This window comes from Falco peregrinus, chromosome 6 (genome assembly GCF_023634155.1).
Source record: "Falco peregrinus isolate bFalPer1 chromosome 6, bFalPer1.pri, whole genome shotgun sequence".
In the NCBI taxonomy this organism is placed as follows: domain Eukaryota; kingdom Metazoa; phylum Chordata; class Aves; order Falconiformes; family Falconidae; genus Falco; species Falco peregrinus.
In genome coordinates this window covers 67,348,146-67,365,767 of record NC_073726.1, presented here as the reverse complement: position 1 = coordinate 67,365,767, position 17,622 = coordinate 67,348,146, and the positions used below count along the sequence as shown (strand labels likewise).

The window sequence follows — 17,622 nt, the reverse complement described above, 5'->3', positions numbered from 1 at the left end:
TGTACGCTATTTTTCAATAATTCTGTCATGCAAAGAACATGTAGTTCAAATAACTGTTGAAATGGGAGTGGGGGTAAACACCAACTAATCCCATCTGTTCCCTCTTACTCTGCAAATCAGTTCTTCCAACTCTGAAAGGTCAGCGGTACGCAATTACCAGGATGTGAGCTGATCTGTTTAGTAGGGAGTTGGTGCTTTGGCAAAGATCCCTATATAAACTGGGGAATATTCAATATTTTGGGCTTTGAGTTTTGCTCTGCAGTTCAACTGATTTTTTTATCTTCTTTGACTTTTGTATTGTTGATTAATCTGCTAGAAAGTTTGGATTTTTCAAAATGGGGTGTCTGTTACTAAATGTGAAACTTGAACTGCAGCTGCTTTTTGGACTGTAAGGTAATCACATATCTTTTCAACTTTTTTTAGTATTAAATTATGTTTCCTCCAGTATCCTCAGAGATCTTCTTGTTTTCCTCCAGGAGACAGATGAACAGAAACGTCACAAAATTGCCAGTGAACTTCTGCAAACAGAAAAAGCCTACGTTAGCCGACTTGACCTCCTAGATGGGGTACATTTTTCTTGAATTTGTTTTTATTGTCTTGCCTCATATTCACTTAAATGTCTGTGCATAAGCATGTGTATAAATTACAGAAGACATGATATGTTTTTCACATTTTGCTGACTTTCCCAGTCATTTGCTTTTGCCATATAACTTTGCCTATATTTCTATTTTAAGAGCACTACATTTTTTGAAGTATTACAATTTTGTGGATATTAATGCAATATGTTCTGTGCGTGTGGATGTCACCACAAGCAATAGTAGTGCACACTGCTAGACCTTTCAGCAAAGAGGATGGGTATCCATTTCTTGGCTTCTGGTGAAATGGAAAAGGGTATCATTTTATAATACTGAAATCACCCACCCACTAGAAAATTACTAAATCTTTCAAATTTAAGCAACCTGACCAGTTTTCTTTAGTGCCAAAGAACCTAGGAAGATGCTCATTCTAAACTATTATCTCCCCTATTTTCCCACTATATGTTTAGAATAAATCCTAATGAATTGAACAGAAATTACTCTTACTGCAAGAGAAGGGTTGAATTGTTGTGCTCTCTAGAATGAAACTGATATTTCTTAAATGCAAAAGTCTGTAGTTCTTGAGTACTTTCCTTTTTAAGTCTTTACTTTCTCACATAAGACATCCATTTTACCTGGCTACCTATAGCTTTGCATTGCCTTACTCCGTGACATTTTTCTCAGACATTGCTTTTTAAATTTCTCAGGCCTAATGCATAAGTGTTGTAAAAACAGTTGATGAAAAGTAAAAAGTCTCAACTGACATAATAATTGTTCAGGCTGCTTGGGGATCTAAGTAATTGTCCTCATGAAAATGGATTTACCTAGCAGACCCACATTGCGATGGTTATATGGTGAGTTTTAAAAGATGAAGTATTGCAAAAAAAAAAAAGAGCTTTGATTTAGAGAATTTTAAAAATAAAAAAGGAAAATATTTACTTCATTCATATATTTTTTTTCTGATGGGTAATGTACAATTATTTCCTTGACATGATCATAAGTGCATTACTCCTATGCCCAGAACTGGGCAGAGTTCTGAAAAATGAGTTTCAAGCACAGCTGCTAAACTGCTGCTAATGAGAGGAAAGCAGAAGACTGGGAAGGGACTGTTACATTTCTGAACTTGGTTATAATTTATGTAACCTTTATAGTCTTCAAAGTAACTTGTCAAAATTAACTAACTCCTCTTGGAGATGCAGCAAAGTGAGCGTGGTTTAAAGTATTTGTGAAAGTGACTTTTCTGCTTTGTCTTCTGCTGTCTCAGTTGGAATTATCAAAGTTCCTGTCTTCAGACTCTGTTTTCCCAAGCACTTACCCAAACTTCTCAAGCCCTTTCTAGGGAGACACAGGCTGTTCAGGCACAGGAGAGGGAGATAGAGGGACCGTAGCTCCCCATAGGCTATGTTTTATGTGATGTGCACGTAAAGAGCTACACATGTCTCTAGCCATCTTGTGGCTGCATCTAGTCAGATAGAGCCCACTGATGGGGAAAGAATTTTAATTTTTATGGAGACTGTAGTAGAGTCCATTCAGAACTGGGCGCATTTTGTACTTTAAACAGTATGTCATGAACAGTCATAGTCTGCCAACTGCTTTGATTTCAAAAGGATAAGAGGATACAGTGTACAGGGAGAGTAGCTGTGCTAACGGTGATCAGACATCATGCTAACTGAAAAGAAAGCAAAAGTGGAAAATATGACTGGAAGACTGGGAAAACTGAGATGAGCTTAGCTGTTAAAACAGACAAGACGCCTGGAGTCAATCCAAAATGGCACTACTTCAGTTTGGCTTTCCTTATGTTTGCTCCGCCTGCAGTGCTTCCCTGGCTCACAAGACAGAAAAAGCGGGGTGTAAGGGGAGGAGAAGCTTGTAACTTCTGTAAAGGAAAAGACAACAAATGAGTTTGTCATTACATGTCTATATTATTGAAATACTGATCTTGCCTCAGTTGGAGTAGGTGGGGTGGATAGGTGATCTTCCACTGGTTAAAGATAATAGGCTGATAGGCTTGGGGCTCTTTTTCTGTATTGCAGGTATTCTATTCCAGACTCCTTGAGGAAGCCAACAGAGGTTCATTTCCAGCTGAAGTGATTAACAAAATCTTTTCTAACATTTCATCAATAAATGCCTTCCACAGTAAATTCTTACTTCCAGAACTTGAGAAAAGAATGCAAGAATGGTAAGAGGCGATTCACTGGTTAATATACTGCTACAACCATGTCTGTAGAAACTCTGTCATAGGGTTGAAATAGGGAAGGTACCTTTATAATTAAGCACTGCAGGCCCAGGAAGTACTGTGGGTAGGAGAACATCTGCTCTTCCACTCCTCGTCAGGATCTGACTCAGTAGAGGACTTGCATCATTTGCTCAAAATAAAGGACATGTATCTTGCTGAAGCCAGGCAGGTTACTCATGATTAAATGCTTTTCTGAATTAGGGGTTCAGACTGAAATTGTGTGCTACCTGGTGAATTCACTGCACAGAATACAAAATTGAGATAACTAACATGTATCTACTTTGTGCTACCCTTGTAGCACAGTAACATTTGTTGTTATTGCTTTCTGTAATAACATGGGATACACTCTTGTTTTCCTATTTTGGTTTTCTTTTTGAAATAAAAATCCTTGTCAGGTATATTTTGGGGCCATTTTCCCACCATCTTTTCTTGACCTATGTTTGGAGCAAGCCAGAAGGGTAACTGAGGCCTAAATATACCCTACAATGATCATGTAAAGATATTTTAGCTTTACCTTGCCTTGGCATATATGATTCTGGAGATATTAAAATATAGGCATGTATTTTTGGTCTCTTTTATGTAATTGTAAAAAAAAAAAAAAAAAGTCCCAAACCATTGCTGCTTCCTTACCTTATTTGGGAAAAAGAGTCACCTCATTAAAAAATAAACAAAACCCAAATATTGTTTCATCTAGTTGTTTCACCTCAGCACCTGCTTGGCTTCTGTATTCCATGTTATCCATGGTTTATTATGAGGAATTCAAGTGTTTGTCCAGATGTCATTTCCAGTTACATTTTCATATAACTCCTTACTTGTGAGAAATCACACTAAAAAATTGAGAAATAATGTATTTTGTGACATATATGAAAATCTCAGACCACACAGTGGTGCTCTAGACAACAGCTATATGTGTCCTGGCTCTGTAAGATGATTCTTCTTTAAGATAATGATTCTTCAAAATAGAATCATTATCTTAATCACTAGTAGTTACCATGCACAAGCACATGGTAGCTCTGTATAGTCTATAAGGCAAGAAAGTAAATAAAATTTAAGCATCGTGAAATATAGGAAAGCTTAGACTTTAATTTATGTTCCTTGCAGAACGGCTGTGTAAGGTAACCCCACCCTTTTCTTCTAATCAATTGAAAAAATCTGATAGGAAATACAGATAGCTGGATTAAATTAGAGTGTATATTCATGAGAAGTGGAGTTTAACTTTCTGTAATGAGGTTTAAAAAGCAGCTTAGACTACATTATGTCAGTGCCGTATATATTTGAAATTATATTTGTGATGTACTCTTAAAATTTTGCTCTAGACATTTTATGGGGGACAGAATATGGGTTGCACTACCTTATGTATTTGCAAATGCTAAATCGCTAATATTGTGTATATAATTAAATAGCTTCAAAAGCTGAAAAGCACTTCTGCAGATGAGCTTTGACTATTGGTGCAAAAATAATAAATTGCATCATGCAGATAGTATCTTTCCCATATTGCTTGGAAACAACTTCTGTGCTGTACCTGAGGCAGTGTGTTTAAATGTCCTTAAAACATTATGCTTTTGGGAGGAGTTACAAGAAAGGGTGCAGTTAAAGGGAACTATTTCTGATCATTGCTGAAAGAAAAATCTGGGATAAATTTCTCTCTGCATCAACTGTCTGGTACAACGGCTTCTGCTAGATACAGAGTTCACTTTCCTCAGCAGTTCCCCTGATTAGACATAGAAAATATTTCTGTTGGTAGGTTTATGCACTTCTGTGATTCTTTAGCTTCCAATAAAAATAGCTGGGTAGAAATTTCTGGCGCTTGCCCCAAGTTGTGGTTTGATTTAAAAAATTAAGGTAAAAATATAAAGTTTTGCAACTAGGAAAGCAGATCAGAAGCAGATTCTTGTTTCTTCAAAGAAAAGGCAGCGTGAATCTAGGCTTATTGGGTAGAAATGAAATTTTCTGGGAGTTGCATTTTGAATGAGTTGAGCAGCAGCTGGAGCTGAATATCTCTTTCACAACATATGGCTTGAAAACACTGGAAACAGACTAATTGCAATGTATTTCCCATGAAAAGAGCATAACAGAACATAACGGTGATCCCACATCAAACAAAATACCTATCTAGCTCTCCCTGTCTTTCATACCTAAGGATGACCAATAGCAGATACCTGGGGAAGAATACAAGAACACAGCATCATAGTCTCGGGGTTGGGGTGTGTTGCTGAAGAAATTTTTTCACTCAACACAAAGTTTTGGAATCTGTGGAACTGCAATTTCCAATTTTGTTGGATGCCTGTTAGCATGTATATAGGAAGAGAAAGCAGCTGTTCTGTAGTCACCTTTGCTGTGCTGTGATTTTACAGCTCTTTCCTTAGTTTCCTTGAAGCTGTGACAGTTTTAAATAAGATGCTACAAAGCATGATTAGTAAGTCAGCCATTTAATGTTTGAGGTTTTAGAATGCAAAGGTGAATACCATCATGGTCTGATAACACAGAAATACCAACTATTTCTGTACCTATGTTACAATGTGAAGTTGTATTTCTTGACACACATGATGATATTTTTGTTGTATGGCAGCAGCGCAGTGCTGATTTGGGTCCATGGTAATAGTTCTTTCTCTGATCTGTCTATGAAAGAGATCAGTAACTGTCCTGGACCTCATGGCATTTAGTAGAATTTAATGTTCTGGCTCATGGTGCGTAGTATTTGAACATGAGAACTAGTTGTCTACATTAAAAGTCCATCAAGGGAGGATGCTGCTCTCACAAGTTTCTACTTGTGGTGACTTCCCCTGTCCTTCCTACTCTTCCAGAGCTCTTTGTGTCATGTGGACCTTGTCTTTCTTACCTGAAATGATGATGAATTTGTGTTTTTATAGCCTCAGAGTCTTTGGACATATAAGGACCTTGCATGAAAGTAGTTACGAAATTTTTGAATCTTCCGAGACAATGAAATTTTAGTGCTCTGTGTAAATGAGTAGCCATAGGTATCCAAGGAGCAGGCACAGCAAACTGTTCCTGCCTCTTGGTTTATAAATGTAGTAATACTTATGAAACAGTTAAGTAGAAATATTCTTTTTCTGTGTCAGTTTCTTCAGATAAAAGGGATTGCCACAGTCTTTTCTGCTTTAAGTTTTTTTTAATTATAAAATTTTATAATGACCTGTTAAATTTATCAGAAAAATTTAATGCCTGTGGAGTTTTTTTGCTGGTGACCTTTAGACATGTATTTGCATTTTCTTTGGTTCTGTTGGAATTGGCATTATTTGTATTTTATTTTCAGTTAAAAATTATGCTGCTACTTTACAATAAAATTACAGCCCAGGGAAATACCATACAATGAATCAAAGGAGTGGGCTTTTGTTTTGAATTGCTAGCTCACCTTTGAAAGTGTGTCTGCTTGCATGTAAAGTGGTTGAACACAAACATGAAGCTAATTAAGGGTGGAGAGCCTTGATCATTTCAGAGGCCAAATTCCCACCTTATCATGTCCCCTTCTCTAGTTGCCAGGTCCAGCAGCAGCTCAGACTTCTGCCAGATCTTCCTTCTGTCCTGCCGAGAGCCAGCTGGAGCTAGAGCAGCCACTGCCAGTCCCGGCAATATCACTATTCAAATAACTTTTCCCTTCTGTGCAGCTTTTCTCTTGGAGAAGTGGTGTGTTGCAGTAGACCGCTGAAGTAATTTAGTAGATTGCTTCACTGCAGACCATTATCACAACGCTGATTTTGGACTTTCAGAAATCCAGAGACACTGAGTTTCCGAGTCTGTCCTTGAATATTATATGTGAAATGTGTTTCCCATTGTAGTTCTTGGAGATGCATGTGTGCTGTTCAGTTTTCTTTGTGTGCATCGAGAGTGCAGCTTCTCTCTGCTTCTCCATTAGCTTCTTTACTGTTCAGTTTGATTTGAAGATGCTATCAGTCATTGTGAAAGATGTGAGAAAGTTCTCGCAAAAGACTGGAATCCAAGGGATTCTCTCTACTTCATAAGTTTTCTTAGGTAAATAATGTTTTTTTAAAAGTTGTAAATACATTTATTTATATAAGGCACAGAAAGGAAGCAGTACATTATAGATTTAGTCCTCAAAACCACAGGTTAGATATTTAGAAGGTAACGTATGGTCAAAAGAAGATAATTTAGTTTTAAGGAACTGCAAATAAATTAGGCCATGTTTTGTAAAAATATATTTCAAATTTTTCATTATAGATAGTGTTTCTTTCTTTAGTGCTCTACATGATGTATAATGCTTATACATCATCAAAGAGGACGCAAACACTCTTTCTACATTAATTCTGGTCAATTTTAATGGTTACATTGGAACTCTATATGAGGCGATCCCAAACACCAAGGATTCTCTATTAAACGCTTGAAACCGGTTTACAACCTTGTGTGACTTTTTTTCTTTCCTGTTTGCTCTGAGATTCCGCCCTCTTACTTTGCAGGACCACCACTCCCAGAATTGGAGATATTCTGCAAAAGTTAGCTCCTTTCCTCAAGATGTATGGAGAGTATGTGAAGAATTTTGATAATGCAATGGAACTAGTGAAAACATGGACTGAACGGTCACCTCAATTCAAATTCATTATTCAAGACATTCAGGTAATGGGGAGAATAATGTAGATCTCCAAGTAATACAAGCATATAAAAAAATACATAGGTTTGTGGGTGAAAAAAGGATTAAAGAGAATATTAAACACCAAATCCCTTACAATTAAGGGTTGTTGGTTTTGTCCGCTTCACACCACATTCTGTTTCTTCTTCTCCCTTTATATGTGTGTAAACACCCCCACAAATCTAGACTTTCCACTGCAAAATAGAGGACCAAAGTACAAAGTCTGAAACATGAGAAGGCTAAAAAAATACTATGTTTTTTGTAGATGCCAAAAGTAAATACTGTTCTAGGATAACGTGACTTATCAGTGCAACTGTAGATCCTTGCACTGAATCCTGAAGTATTGTGTTGGCTCACACCAGTGCTGCTACACAGAGCATTGCTCTTGGGAAATAGGTATGTAATCCTAAATGCTAAACCTCAAAAGGTCAAGAAAGCTGAAGAGTTAAGCAATGCATCTGTTTTTACACAAGTGTGTTTTATACCCTGTAGTGCTCCCTGTAGGTTTCTCTGTGACTTGGCAGGTGTCTTCCTATTGCAGCCTGAGCAGCTAGAAATAGGATAAGGTATCTCTAACTACATTTTACTGCTCTGTAGGGTCTTGTGATTCTAAGCTAGGGAAGCAACTATGTGTATTTTAATGTAATCTTTTAAATACAGCTAAGATCATGGAAATGAATATGCACCTTAAAACACTGCTGAGGGGCTTTACATTACAAATTAAACTCAAAGCAAGCATTCCATCCTCAGGTAGAATCATAGAATCATTTAGGGTGGAAAAGACCTTTAAGAGCATCAGGTGCAACCGTTAACCCAGGACTGCCAAGCCCATCACTAAATCATGTCCCTAAATGCCACATGCATTTTTTTAAACACCTCCAGGGTTGGTGATTCCACCACCTCACTGGGCAGCCTGTTCCAATGCTTGACCACCCTTCCAGTGAAGAAATTTTTCCTAATATCCAATCTAAAGCTCCCTTGGCGCAACTTGAGGCTGTTTCCTCTTGTCCTGTCCCTTGTTACCTGGGAGAAGAGACCAACACCCGCCTGCCTACAGCCCCCTGTCAGGCAGCGGTAGAGAGTGATAAGGTCCCCGCTGAGCTGCCTCTTCTCCAGCCTAAACAACCCCAGCTCCCTCAGCCACTCCACATCCTTCACCAGCTTTGCCCTGAAAAGGGCAAGTAAATAGGTAGATAGGTAAAATATAACCCTGTAGCCCCCTTAAGCTACTTCTTCTGGTATGTGGTCATGAACTGTTCTTATTAATTCAGTAGTAATTCTGTTGTCTGAGTTATTACAAACCAAATCTAAAATACACTGGAGTTTGGGAGGTATTTTGGTAGGACTCCATTTATGAATTGGATACTTAGCACTGGATATTTAGGAATTTTTTTACAATTATTTTTCGGAAAGAATTTATAATTATTTGATTTGGTAAAGTAGTTCTGCTTTCTTTCAGAAGGTCTATCATGCATGTTTCAGAATACATTATTTATGTTTCATCAATCATAACTTTTATTTTACAATATCGTAATAACATTTTTGCCTGCTACATTGAAATATGTTTACAATTTTTTAGAAGGAAAAAGTGTGTGGAAATTTGACATTGCAACATCACATGCTAGAACCAGTACAACGCATTCCACGCTACGAGATGCTTCTAAAGGACTACCTAAGGAAATTGCCTCAGGATTCTCTAGACTGGAAAGATGCTGAAAGTAAATATATTCTAGCCATTAAAAGAGTTGTAATAAGATATTAGTAGGAGGACGCTGTAAATTCAATATATTTTCAGGAAAAATAAAGTGAAGAGGCAAAGTCCCTCTGAAAAGAATGGCAGGATTTCTTTAGTGGAGTTGTAGGCTTCTTTGAAAAAGTGTTTGAATAGTGGATGAAGTTAATAGAAAAACTAAAGCCTTTAGTATCCTCCTCCTGGAGCACATAAGTTTTGCTTTAGTTTTGGTGTAGCGCACAGGTTTTGATTTGTTTGCTTTGTGGATGATCTGGGATTGTGGTGGGTTTTATTTGGTTTTTTGTTTGGTTTTGTTGGCATTTTGGTTTGCTTTATGCACATTTGGAATGTATGTCTCTTATTTGTAAAACAGTGGACTTATTACTGTATTTTTAAGCTCTGTAGGGACAAAGAACTGCCTGATTTGAAATTTATTCCCCAGATTGTTCAAAACTACTTGCCAGATAATTTTTTTGAAATATTTCATTGTTAGTACCATCATTGTAAATATCTGTAATATGAGCTGTTTCAACTAAAAAACACTGTTTGGCATTCTGGACTTCTTTGAGAAAAGAGGGAAGAGAACCATGACTGTTCACGTCACATAAAATGTTTTTCTAGGTGCTGAAGCTCTAAAGTAATCTGCAGTAATTCTCTTCTGATCTTTCCAGATTACAGTTTCTATTTGGTAGCTGACTTTCTTATGCTTCCCACTGTACCTTGGTTACTTTTTATTGATAATTTAAAAAATTTATTGTAGTGTGTAATTTACATAAAAATGACAAACAAGTTTGTAGAATGATCCAGGGTTTTTCTATGTGATATAGAAATATATAAAAATGCAGCTTTTTAGTGGTTTGGGTTTTTTTTTTCTTCTGTCTAGAATCCCTGGAAATTATATCCACTGCAGCAAGTCACTCGAATAGTGCAATAAGAAAAATGGTAAATTATCTTTGTTTTCCTGTTTGCTTTTTAATATATTGTATTTGAGTATTTGGTGAAGCTAGAAGTGTGAATTGCAGATCTTCCCTGAAATGGCAAAAATGGGTTTACTGGGTCTGAATGATTGCTCCTACTTAATGCATTTGTACAGCTCCTGGGAATGATAGACAGAATCTGGCATTGCATCTATTTCTCTCAAGTAGAAAATGGGGCAGACTGGATTCGTCTCCTGGGTCAAATAGTTGATACAATGCTGGACTCTTAATCTTGTTTCATCTGTTCCTGTCAGTGAAAGGATAATGTTTGTGAAGAGTAGTTACTGTTTCTCCACCATGTTTGGCTGGCATGATAGGTACTTCATCAAGTATGTGAGATATTTTGGACAAGAAATAATGCAGTCTGTATGTATAACTGCATTTCTAAAATTACCAAGGAGATGACATTTCTAAAAGTACTCGTTACTGATCAACTAGGTTAATCAGTCTGTATGGCTGACCATACATACCAGATGTATATGTTTTTCAAAGCTAACATTCTCCAGACTTATGCAAGCTCTCATAATTTCATCTAAATATGCTTACAGATCTGTGCTTTTAATTAATAAGTTTTATGACTTTTTTTCACTGTAAAGGAGAATCTAAAGAAATTGTTAGAGATATATGAGATGCTGGGAGAAGAGGAAGATATTGTGAACCCCTCAAATGAACTGATAAAAGAAGGACAGATCCTTAAACTCGCTGCTCGCAATACATCTGCTCAAGAACGGTATCTTTTCCTAGTAAGTATGGTGGCCTGTGTTTGCAGGAGTGGCTGTATACCTTTCTAGACTTGAAAGAACTACCAAAGACAGAGGGAAATACTCTCTAGTTGATGTCAGTGCCTTTCAACTAGTGATCTTAGGGCATGAGTAAACCTTATACTGCTTGCAGAAAGGCTGGAATGGAACAGCTAGAATGGAATACATGGTTTTAAATAAATGGAACCAATGTCCATCAACTCACTTTTAAGTAAGTGGCTCTGATTACAAATGCAGGTCCTAGAGCATGAGGACTTTGACATTCTCGTGAAACTGAAATGTAAAAGCTTAGGATTTTAGTCCTGATAGCGTGCTGGAGTCCCAGTAAGTGTCATGGTCCTGTGGGAGCTTGTAATTGTGGCAGGTCATCCTCTTGTCAGGGGCTTGTGTCTTGTCTTGGAACCAAAAAGCCACAGCCATGCTCCCTCACAACTCCCTTCTAAAAGGTTTGATGTAGTTCATTGCTTCCCATGCGTTAAAAATTACTAATACATTTTTGCTTATGGACCTCTGGCACTGCAAGTCTTCTGGTTAATAAGGATGAGTAATGTGTTGTTGAGGCACAACTCCTGCTTATCTGTGCTTCAAACAAAAGGAGAAATCATTGAATAGGAAGACCTCAAATGGGGCTAGACAGCTGATTAAAATGATGTGCACTTCATATGAGAGGTGACAACTTCAAATGTACTGTATCTGTGATACAGATTAGGCAATAGGCTAGACAGGATTTCTATGAAATAGGATTTAATTGAAGTGAGTTTCTCTTTTAATAATTAATTTTGAGATAAATGTGAGGGGAAAAATGCGAGAAAATTAAACGCTATAGATCTGATTTAATAGCTGTGCTTCTAGGCTGGGGCTTCAGATGTTTAAACATTATTTGAAGTTCTACTCTTTAATAAAGGAATGTATCTTTGTCCTGCTCGTGGGTTTGGGGTTTTGATTTTTTCCCTGTGTTATTGAGGGTTTCAGTGAATAAAAACTGAAGAAAAAAACTGGAAGAAATGCTCTTCCATCTTGGAAAAAAGACAAATAATGTCCTCAAATAGTATTAGTTACAATTTCTACAAAACCAACTGGTTTTATTATAGGGTAACTATAGATGTAGACACTGAAGAAAAGAATTCTTATTCTGCAGTTTAGAGTAGTTTTTTGCAGAATCGGGGCATAAGAATGGGCTTTTCTAACAAAAGCTTTACATTGGTAAAAAATATCCAGTCTGAGCATAGTTGGTAATAAATGCTATGAAGACTGCTGCATATACAGAGCAATTACTCTTATATGTACTGGAGCTGTCCTTCAATCTTATTTCTAAACAAATTAGAGAAAGAAGTTGTCTTGAATTAGAGCTTTGGTCTTCTCAGATATCAACTGAGCAGAAAAGAACCTGCTTTCTCACTCACTAAGCCTAGCTTTGCAGTATTGTCCAGCTCTCAGTAGAAACTGTGGCTGTACCTGTGTTTTTGTTAATGCAAAGCCATATATTTATTTTTTCCCCAGTTTAACAATATGTTGCTCTACTGCGTCCCCAAATTCAGCCTGGTAGGATCAAAGTTCTCGGTTCGAACCAGAGTCGGTATAGATGGTATGAAGATTATAGAAACTCATAATGAAGAATATCCACACACTTTTCAAGTATCTGGAAAAGAGCGAACACTGGAGTTGCAAGCCAGGTAAGCAGTCTTTTTATCTAGTTTTTGGAGGATTAATTATACACATACAAAAGACTGGACTAGTAGTGGTGAAAGATGCAGTGGGCTTCATCTTAATATCAGGGTTTTGAAAATAGCCTAGGCTGCCAAAAATCATAAATGTTCAGTCCAAGGATCTCATGAACTGGAAGAAGTAGCTACAATGTATAGTGTGTTGCCTTACTTTGCAGAAACACCTAAGATAGTTGTCAGCAAGCTGGCTGGAAGGTTGAAAGCAGCATAGCTAACTGGTGCAAAGGTAATCTGGCTGACTTAAGTGTCTTGGGACACTGTGTGTGTTAAATCTCTGGGCGGTATCTGAGCCACCTTGGTACAAATGAGTCTGCCTCAAGGCATGTCTACCCAACAAAAATCTCCACCCCAGTGGGTTTACATCCACAGAACATAGTTTTCTATGGTGGTAGATGGGCACCTACTTTCTTCCATTCCTCAGGCCTGTTTCCAGTCTACTTGTTTTCCTCCAGTCCCAGGTATCAACCTCACCCTGGAAGGCAAGTTCTCCATTTAGTTCTTGGGTCTTTTTTCTCCAATGGCACTTTTCTGACTGGCACTTTCCTGCTTTCTTCATTAGTTCTTGTATCCTCCTCTTGCTGGGTCACCTTCCCAGTACTGCTTTTCGCATAGCCTAGACTAAATCCTCCCTGTCTAGACTGCCCCACTTCAAATAAAGTAGGGTGCTCCACCTCTCCTTTTGGACCTGCTTAAAGATCCTATTCTTAGCAGGCAGGATTTCACCGTGGAGAGGCAAGGATTACAAAAGCAGGAGGATGTCTGTGGTGGATACAGTTCTGTGTTGACACCATGTATTGGGGGACAAACCATAGTCTGCTAGCAAACGAGCTTGCAAACTACTTTTCTTTATGGAAAAAAACACCTTGTGATATTTAATGACAGTTACAGTAGTGAATGCAGAAAGGTAACAGCATACAGAGATATTTGAAATTAAAGATATACTTTGAAAAATGACAGGAAAAAGCTTTCCACTAAGGTCTGCAAGACTTCTGGGGTACGTTTTTGGTCATCAGTCACATCTACTGTAAGGTGCTGCACAATGTCTTACTAAGTATTTTGCAAGTTGTTATGCCATATACCCATTTCAATGGTGAATGATGGCATCTTGCTTTACCCTTTGTGAAGTTACGTTTTAATTGGAAGAAAAATGATACAGCAAAGTTCATTTTCCTAACTTTCCCATATTACCAGTAATGGAAAGTTTATTGCATTAGTTTATTTTAGGTGTGAGAAGAACATGCTTCTATGTCTTGTTTCATTTTATGAACGCTGTTAGAATGTGTTAAGTGTGTATGAAACTGTGAAGGAATGAGTACCAAACGAGATCTTATTCACTTATATTAGAATAATCTTGATTAGTATGGGTATTGTGTGTACCCTATACCTTAATGTCCTTAATTCATGAGCTTGTATTAACAGTGTTGTAATGTTTAGTTCACATTTGGGGGCTTTCTTGACTAGTAGGCTTCTATTTTTCAGAACACTATTCGAGCACATTATCAATCACTGGTTTTAAACAGCTGGTAGATTATTTCTTTGAGATTGGTGATCTAGTATGACATTTAATAGCTCAGCTTTTTGTTTTTTAATGTAAGCAGACAGGGTGAATTATTTTGGCTGTTTAGACAGGTTTCTCCTGCCTCGTATGCAAATGGTAGGTAGGAAAGAGAAACACTTTTAGGATTCTGCTTGCTTAAAAATTTCACTAATGCTGCAAAACAACATGTGAGGAACTGTTTTTATTGAGATGTGATAAAAGCTCTCTTTCAAATCCTTCAGAGCAATCCTTAGAAAAATAAAATTTTGCATGGCTGATACTGCATGGCTACAGAAGGTTTTTTTCCACACCATTATCTGAGGAGGCGGCCGCTTTTGAAGGGCCAGATATACTGTGATGTTAATTCTCATCTTTTTGACTTACAACTTGCAGATAAACTGCTTTCATTACTAGCACTATCCAGTAGTTTCTAATAGTACTATTATTTGTGATATATGATGCTTTTCCAAAGATTTGAATGTCAAAGTCCTACTGATATATTTTAATGACAAAACTGTCGTACAAGATCAGTTTAATATATTTCCTTTCTCGTCGCTGTCTTGTCTGTATATCTTACCTATGCTTACTGTTAAGTCATCTGTATCTGCCCTAATGCATAAAAGGGAAATCTCTGCTGTTTAGTTCATAATATTAAAACATATTTTTCCTTTTTTTTAATCGGATACTCTTTGTGCCACTGTAGACGAGTTTAAACAACAGCAACAACAAAAAGCATGAAGGAAACTACTTTTATTGGGGAGGGAGGAAGATTTAAGAGATGCACAGGAGAAGTCTGTGATAGTATGTGAACTTACTGCATGAAATGAGAGGAGAAAAAGATGCCTACATCTAAACTTTGTATTGTCCTCTTTTCCTCTCTATGTTGTACTCAAAACAAAAGCACAAGAAGAAAAAAAAAAAAAAGCCCAAACAAAAAGCCTAACAATACAAATACTGTTATTACTTTTAAATGCATTTACATTTATCTTTTAAATTTAATTCACTGCTTAGTGGTTGCAGACTTGTGAAGCCTGAAGTGATGCATTTGTTTTCTGTTGTGTTTCGGGTTTTTTAAGGTGGACAGTTACAAATCAGTATAGTTTAAGTTTAAATTCCTGAGAATTACTTCAGAAGCTTGGCTTTTGCTAGCAGTTGTCGATGGTGAGGTAATATTTCCTAAAGTAGTTTTGGACTAACGTGTCAAATATTTCTTTCAGTTCTGAACAAGATAAGGAAGAATGGATTAAGGTAAATTCATCTATATTCTTTACTTTCTAAACAATTTTTCACTGAAGTAATAAAAAAAGTAATATCCCTATTTTCTGGCTGCAGTGTCGCTCTGCTAATCAATAACTGGTCAGAATGCAGAGAGTCCATTTTAAATGTAATAATGCTTGAGGAATTTATCCACTGTTTCCTTAGGCACTTCAGAATACTATAGAAGCTTTTCAGCAGAGGAACGAAACTTTCAGAAACGCTATTGCTAAAGAATATGAAGACATGCCTGTTGAGGTTTCTGTAAGTTGCTGTTATTCCTTTGTAATCATTTTGTAAAAAAGTTTTGCTGAAACTTTGTTTTCAAGCTCATCATTCTTATAGCAGAGGAACTACAAAGCAGTCATCTTGTTGGTAATTGTTTTTCTTCATAATGCCAAATATTATAAACAAGACTCTTTTTTTCTTGAAACACATAACAGAGTACCCTTTCAGTGATGCATAATGATTTTTGACTAGGTTCTTTGTTATTTCTTGTATAGATTTAAAAATGCAACTTGAGCTGTGTTTTGCCATTTCCTTTCCAGAGGAAGAGAGTAATTATTTTCTCTATTTGAAGTACTGCACAACTTTTTGTACTGTTTTTTTATTATTATTATTATTCTCCCACCCTCTCCCTGCCCTCCGCTTCAGAACGCTGAGCTTGGGAAGAGAGCACCGAGGTGGATACGAGACAATGAAGTAACCATGTGCATGAAATGCAAGGAGCCCTTTAATGCACTGACAAGGAGAAGGCATCACTGCCGAGCATGTGGACATGTAAGTGCAAAATCCTAGCTGCTGTAGCTGAGGAGCAGGTTTGGGAACTGTTCTAAGTGCCTACTCACCTTCTGGCTTCTGCTTCTTATGCTGCAGTTTATTGCGGCATTAGTGGCTGAAAGAAGCTGTGTATAGCATACCACAAAGGATCCTCTGTCTGCTTTAGCTGGCATGGTAAATTTGGAAGTAACCTGGAGCAGTGGAAGATGTGTGTTTGTGTAAAATGTCCCAAGCCTCTGGACATACACTATACTATTACTTCCGAGTGGCCTCCACTGATCCCAACAATTTCAAGACCGTATTAAACTGCCCTAAGCCAGTGTTACCCTGGGCAGCACTGGCTGGCTGCCTCCTCTTCCCGTTCTGCTTCCTCCTCTCTCCTCTTCACAAGAAGACCGTGAAGCCCTGCAGTTTTCTGTTGGGTTAACTTGGAGCTGTTCCCAGCTGGATTCAGCATGTAAATGTCTGAGCGTGTGCCTTTAAGCATCAGGGAGCAAGAGAAGGTTAGGATGGGGAGAGAGGGTTAGAGCTGCATTCCGTGTATGATGCTATGTAACTTATGCCGCTTTAAAGGAACCATGAAATAGCGGTATGATTTGAGAGTTTTCAGAAGTTAACAAAAGAGCAAACACTGTACTTTCTTTTCTTGCCATCCAGCAACTATGCTTTTCTCCAGCAGATGGTAGTGCAAGCCCAGGTTTAAAACTTGTCTTACAGGTTACCTTGTATGATTTCTTTCTAATGTTTTTATGTGGTGTTCTTCTCTTGTGCTTTGCAGGACAGTAGAGACTTTTTCAGGAGCTCTGAATTCTTGACTGTATGGTTGTCATCTGGGTTGTTTTTTTCCAGCTTATTCTGCCTTACAACTCCTCTCTTAGGATCACACCCTTCCTTTTTATTCCCCTTTTGTTCAGACTCCTAACTACTTCCCTGTATTGTACTTCTATCACGTCTCCCTGCACATTAGTTTTAAAGCATTTTTTCATGGGAATTAATTTGTGTCAGTGATAGTGTTTTTCCAGCAGTGACTAATTGGGAATACTTGACTAGTATTCTCTAGAGATACTAGTTGAAAGTAGCCATCTAGACTAGTACTGCAGAGGCCTGGTCCACAACAAGATTTTGTTCAGGGGTTTCAGTGGTTCAAGTCCATTTGTCTACCTTTCTTTCTTGAAATGACTGCAGTCATATGGTTTTTATGCAGACTATTTTTTCACCTGAAAGGACATTTCTGTGGAAAAACACTTCTAATGAAAGAACTTCCCTCAGATCCCTCTTGTGTTTCAGTTAAAATATACATATAGTGAAAAGAAAAATCAGTGTGATATTGGCTTATTTATTCTGTGTACTTATGAACAAATTCTAAAACTGTAAATTTACTATTTATTAGCAGGTTAAAAAATGAGCCATTTCTGATATTGTTACAACTTTTTATCATCAAAA

At 37.4% G+C, this 17,622-nt stretch overlaps 1 protein-coding gene across 11 annotated transcripts in view; it reads left to right on the top strand.

Annotated features, from left to right (window-relative positions):
- The window catches only part of FGD4 (FYVE, RhoGEF and PH domain containing 4), a 110,211-nt gene that overhangs the window by 89,732 nt on the left and 2,857 nt on the right, over nucleotides 1-17,622 (top strand). For 10 of the 11 annotated variants that reach the window (XM_055807416.1, XM_027792987.2, XM_055807417.1 and 7 more), the window contains 10 exons: nucleotides 477-566; nucleotides 2,609-2,754; nucleotides 7,245-7,401; nucleotides 8,994-9,132; nucleotides 10,030-10,088; nucleotides 10,720-10,866; nucleotides 12,385-12,557; nucleotides 15,363-15,393; nucleotides 15,568-15,663; nucleotides 16,054-16,179. In XM_055807416.1, the coding sequence (XP_055663391.1) occupies nucleotides 477-566; nucleotides 2,609-2,754; nucleotides 7,245-7,401; nucleotides 8,994-9,132; nucleotides 10,030-10,088; nucleotides 10,720-10,866; nucleotides 12,385-12,557; nucleotides 15,363-15,393; nucleotides 15,568-15,663; nucleotides 16,054-16,179 (1,164 nt within the window). Of the gene's footprint in view, nucleotides 1-476; nucleotides 567-2,608; nucleotides 2,755-7,222; nucleotides 7,402-8,993; nucleotides 9,133-10,029; nucleotides 10,089-10,719; nucleotides 10,867-12,384; nucleotides 12,558-15,362; nucleotides 15,394-15,567; nucleotides 15,664-16,053; nucleotides 16,180-17,622 lie in introns of those variants that run through there. The other variant, XM_055807421.1, reaches the window with a different exon arrangement.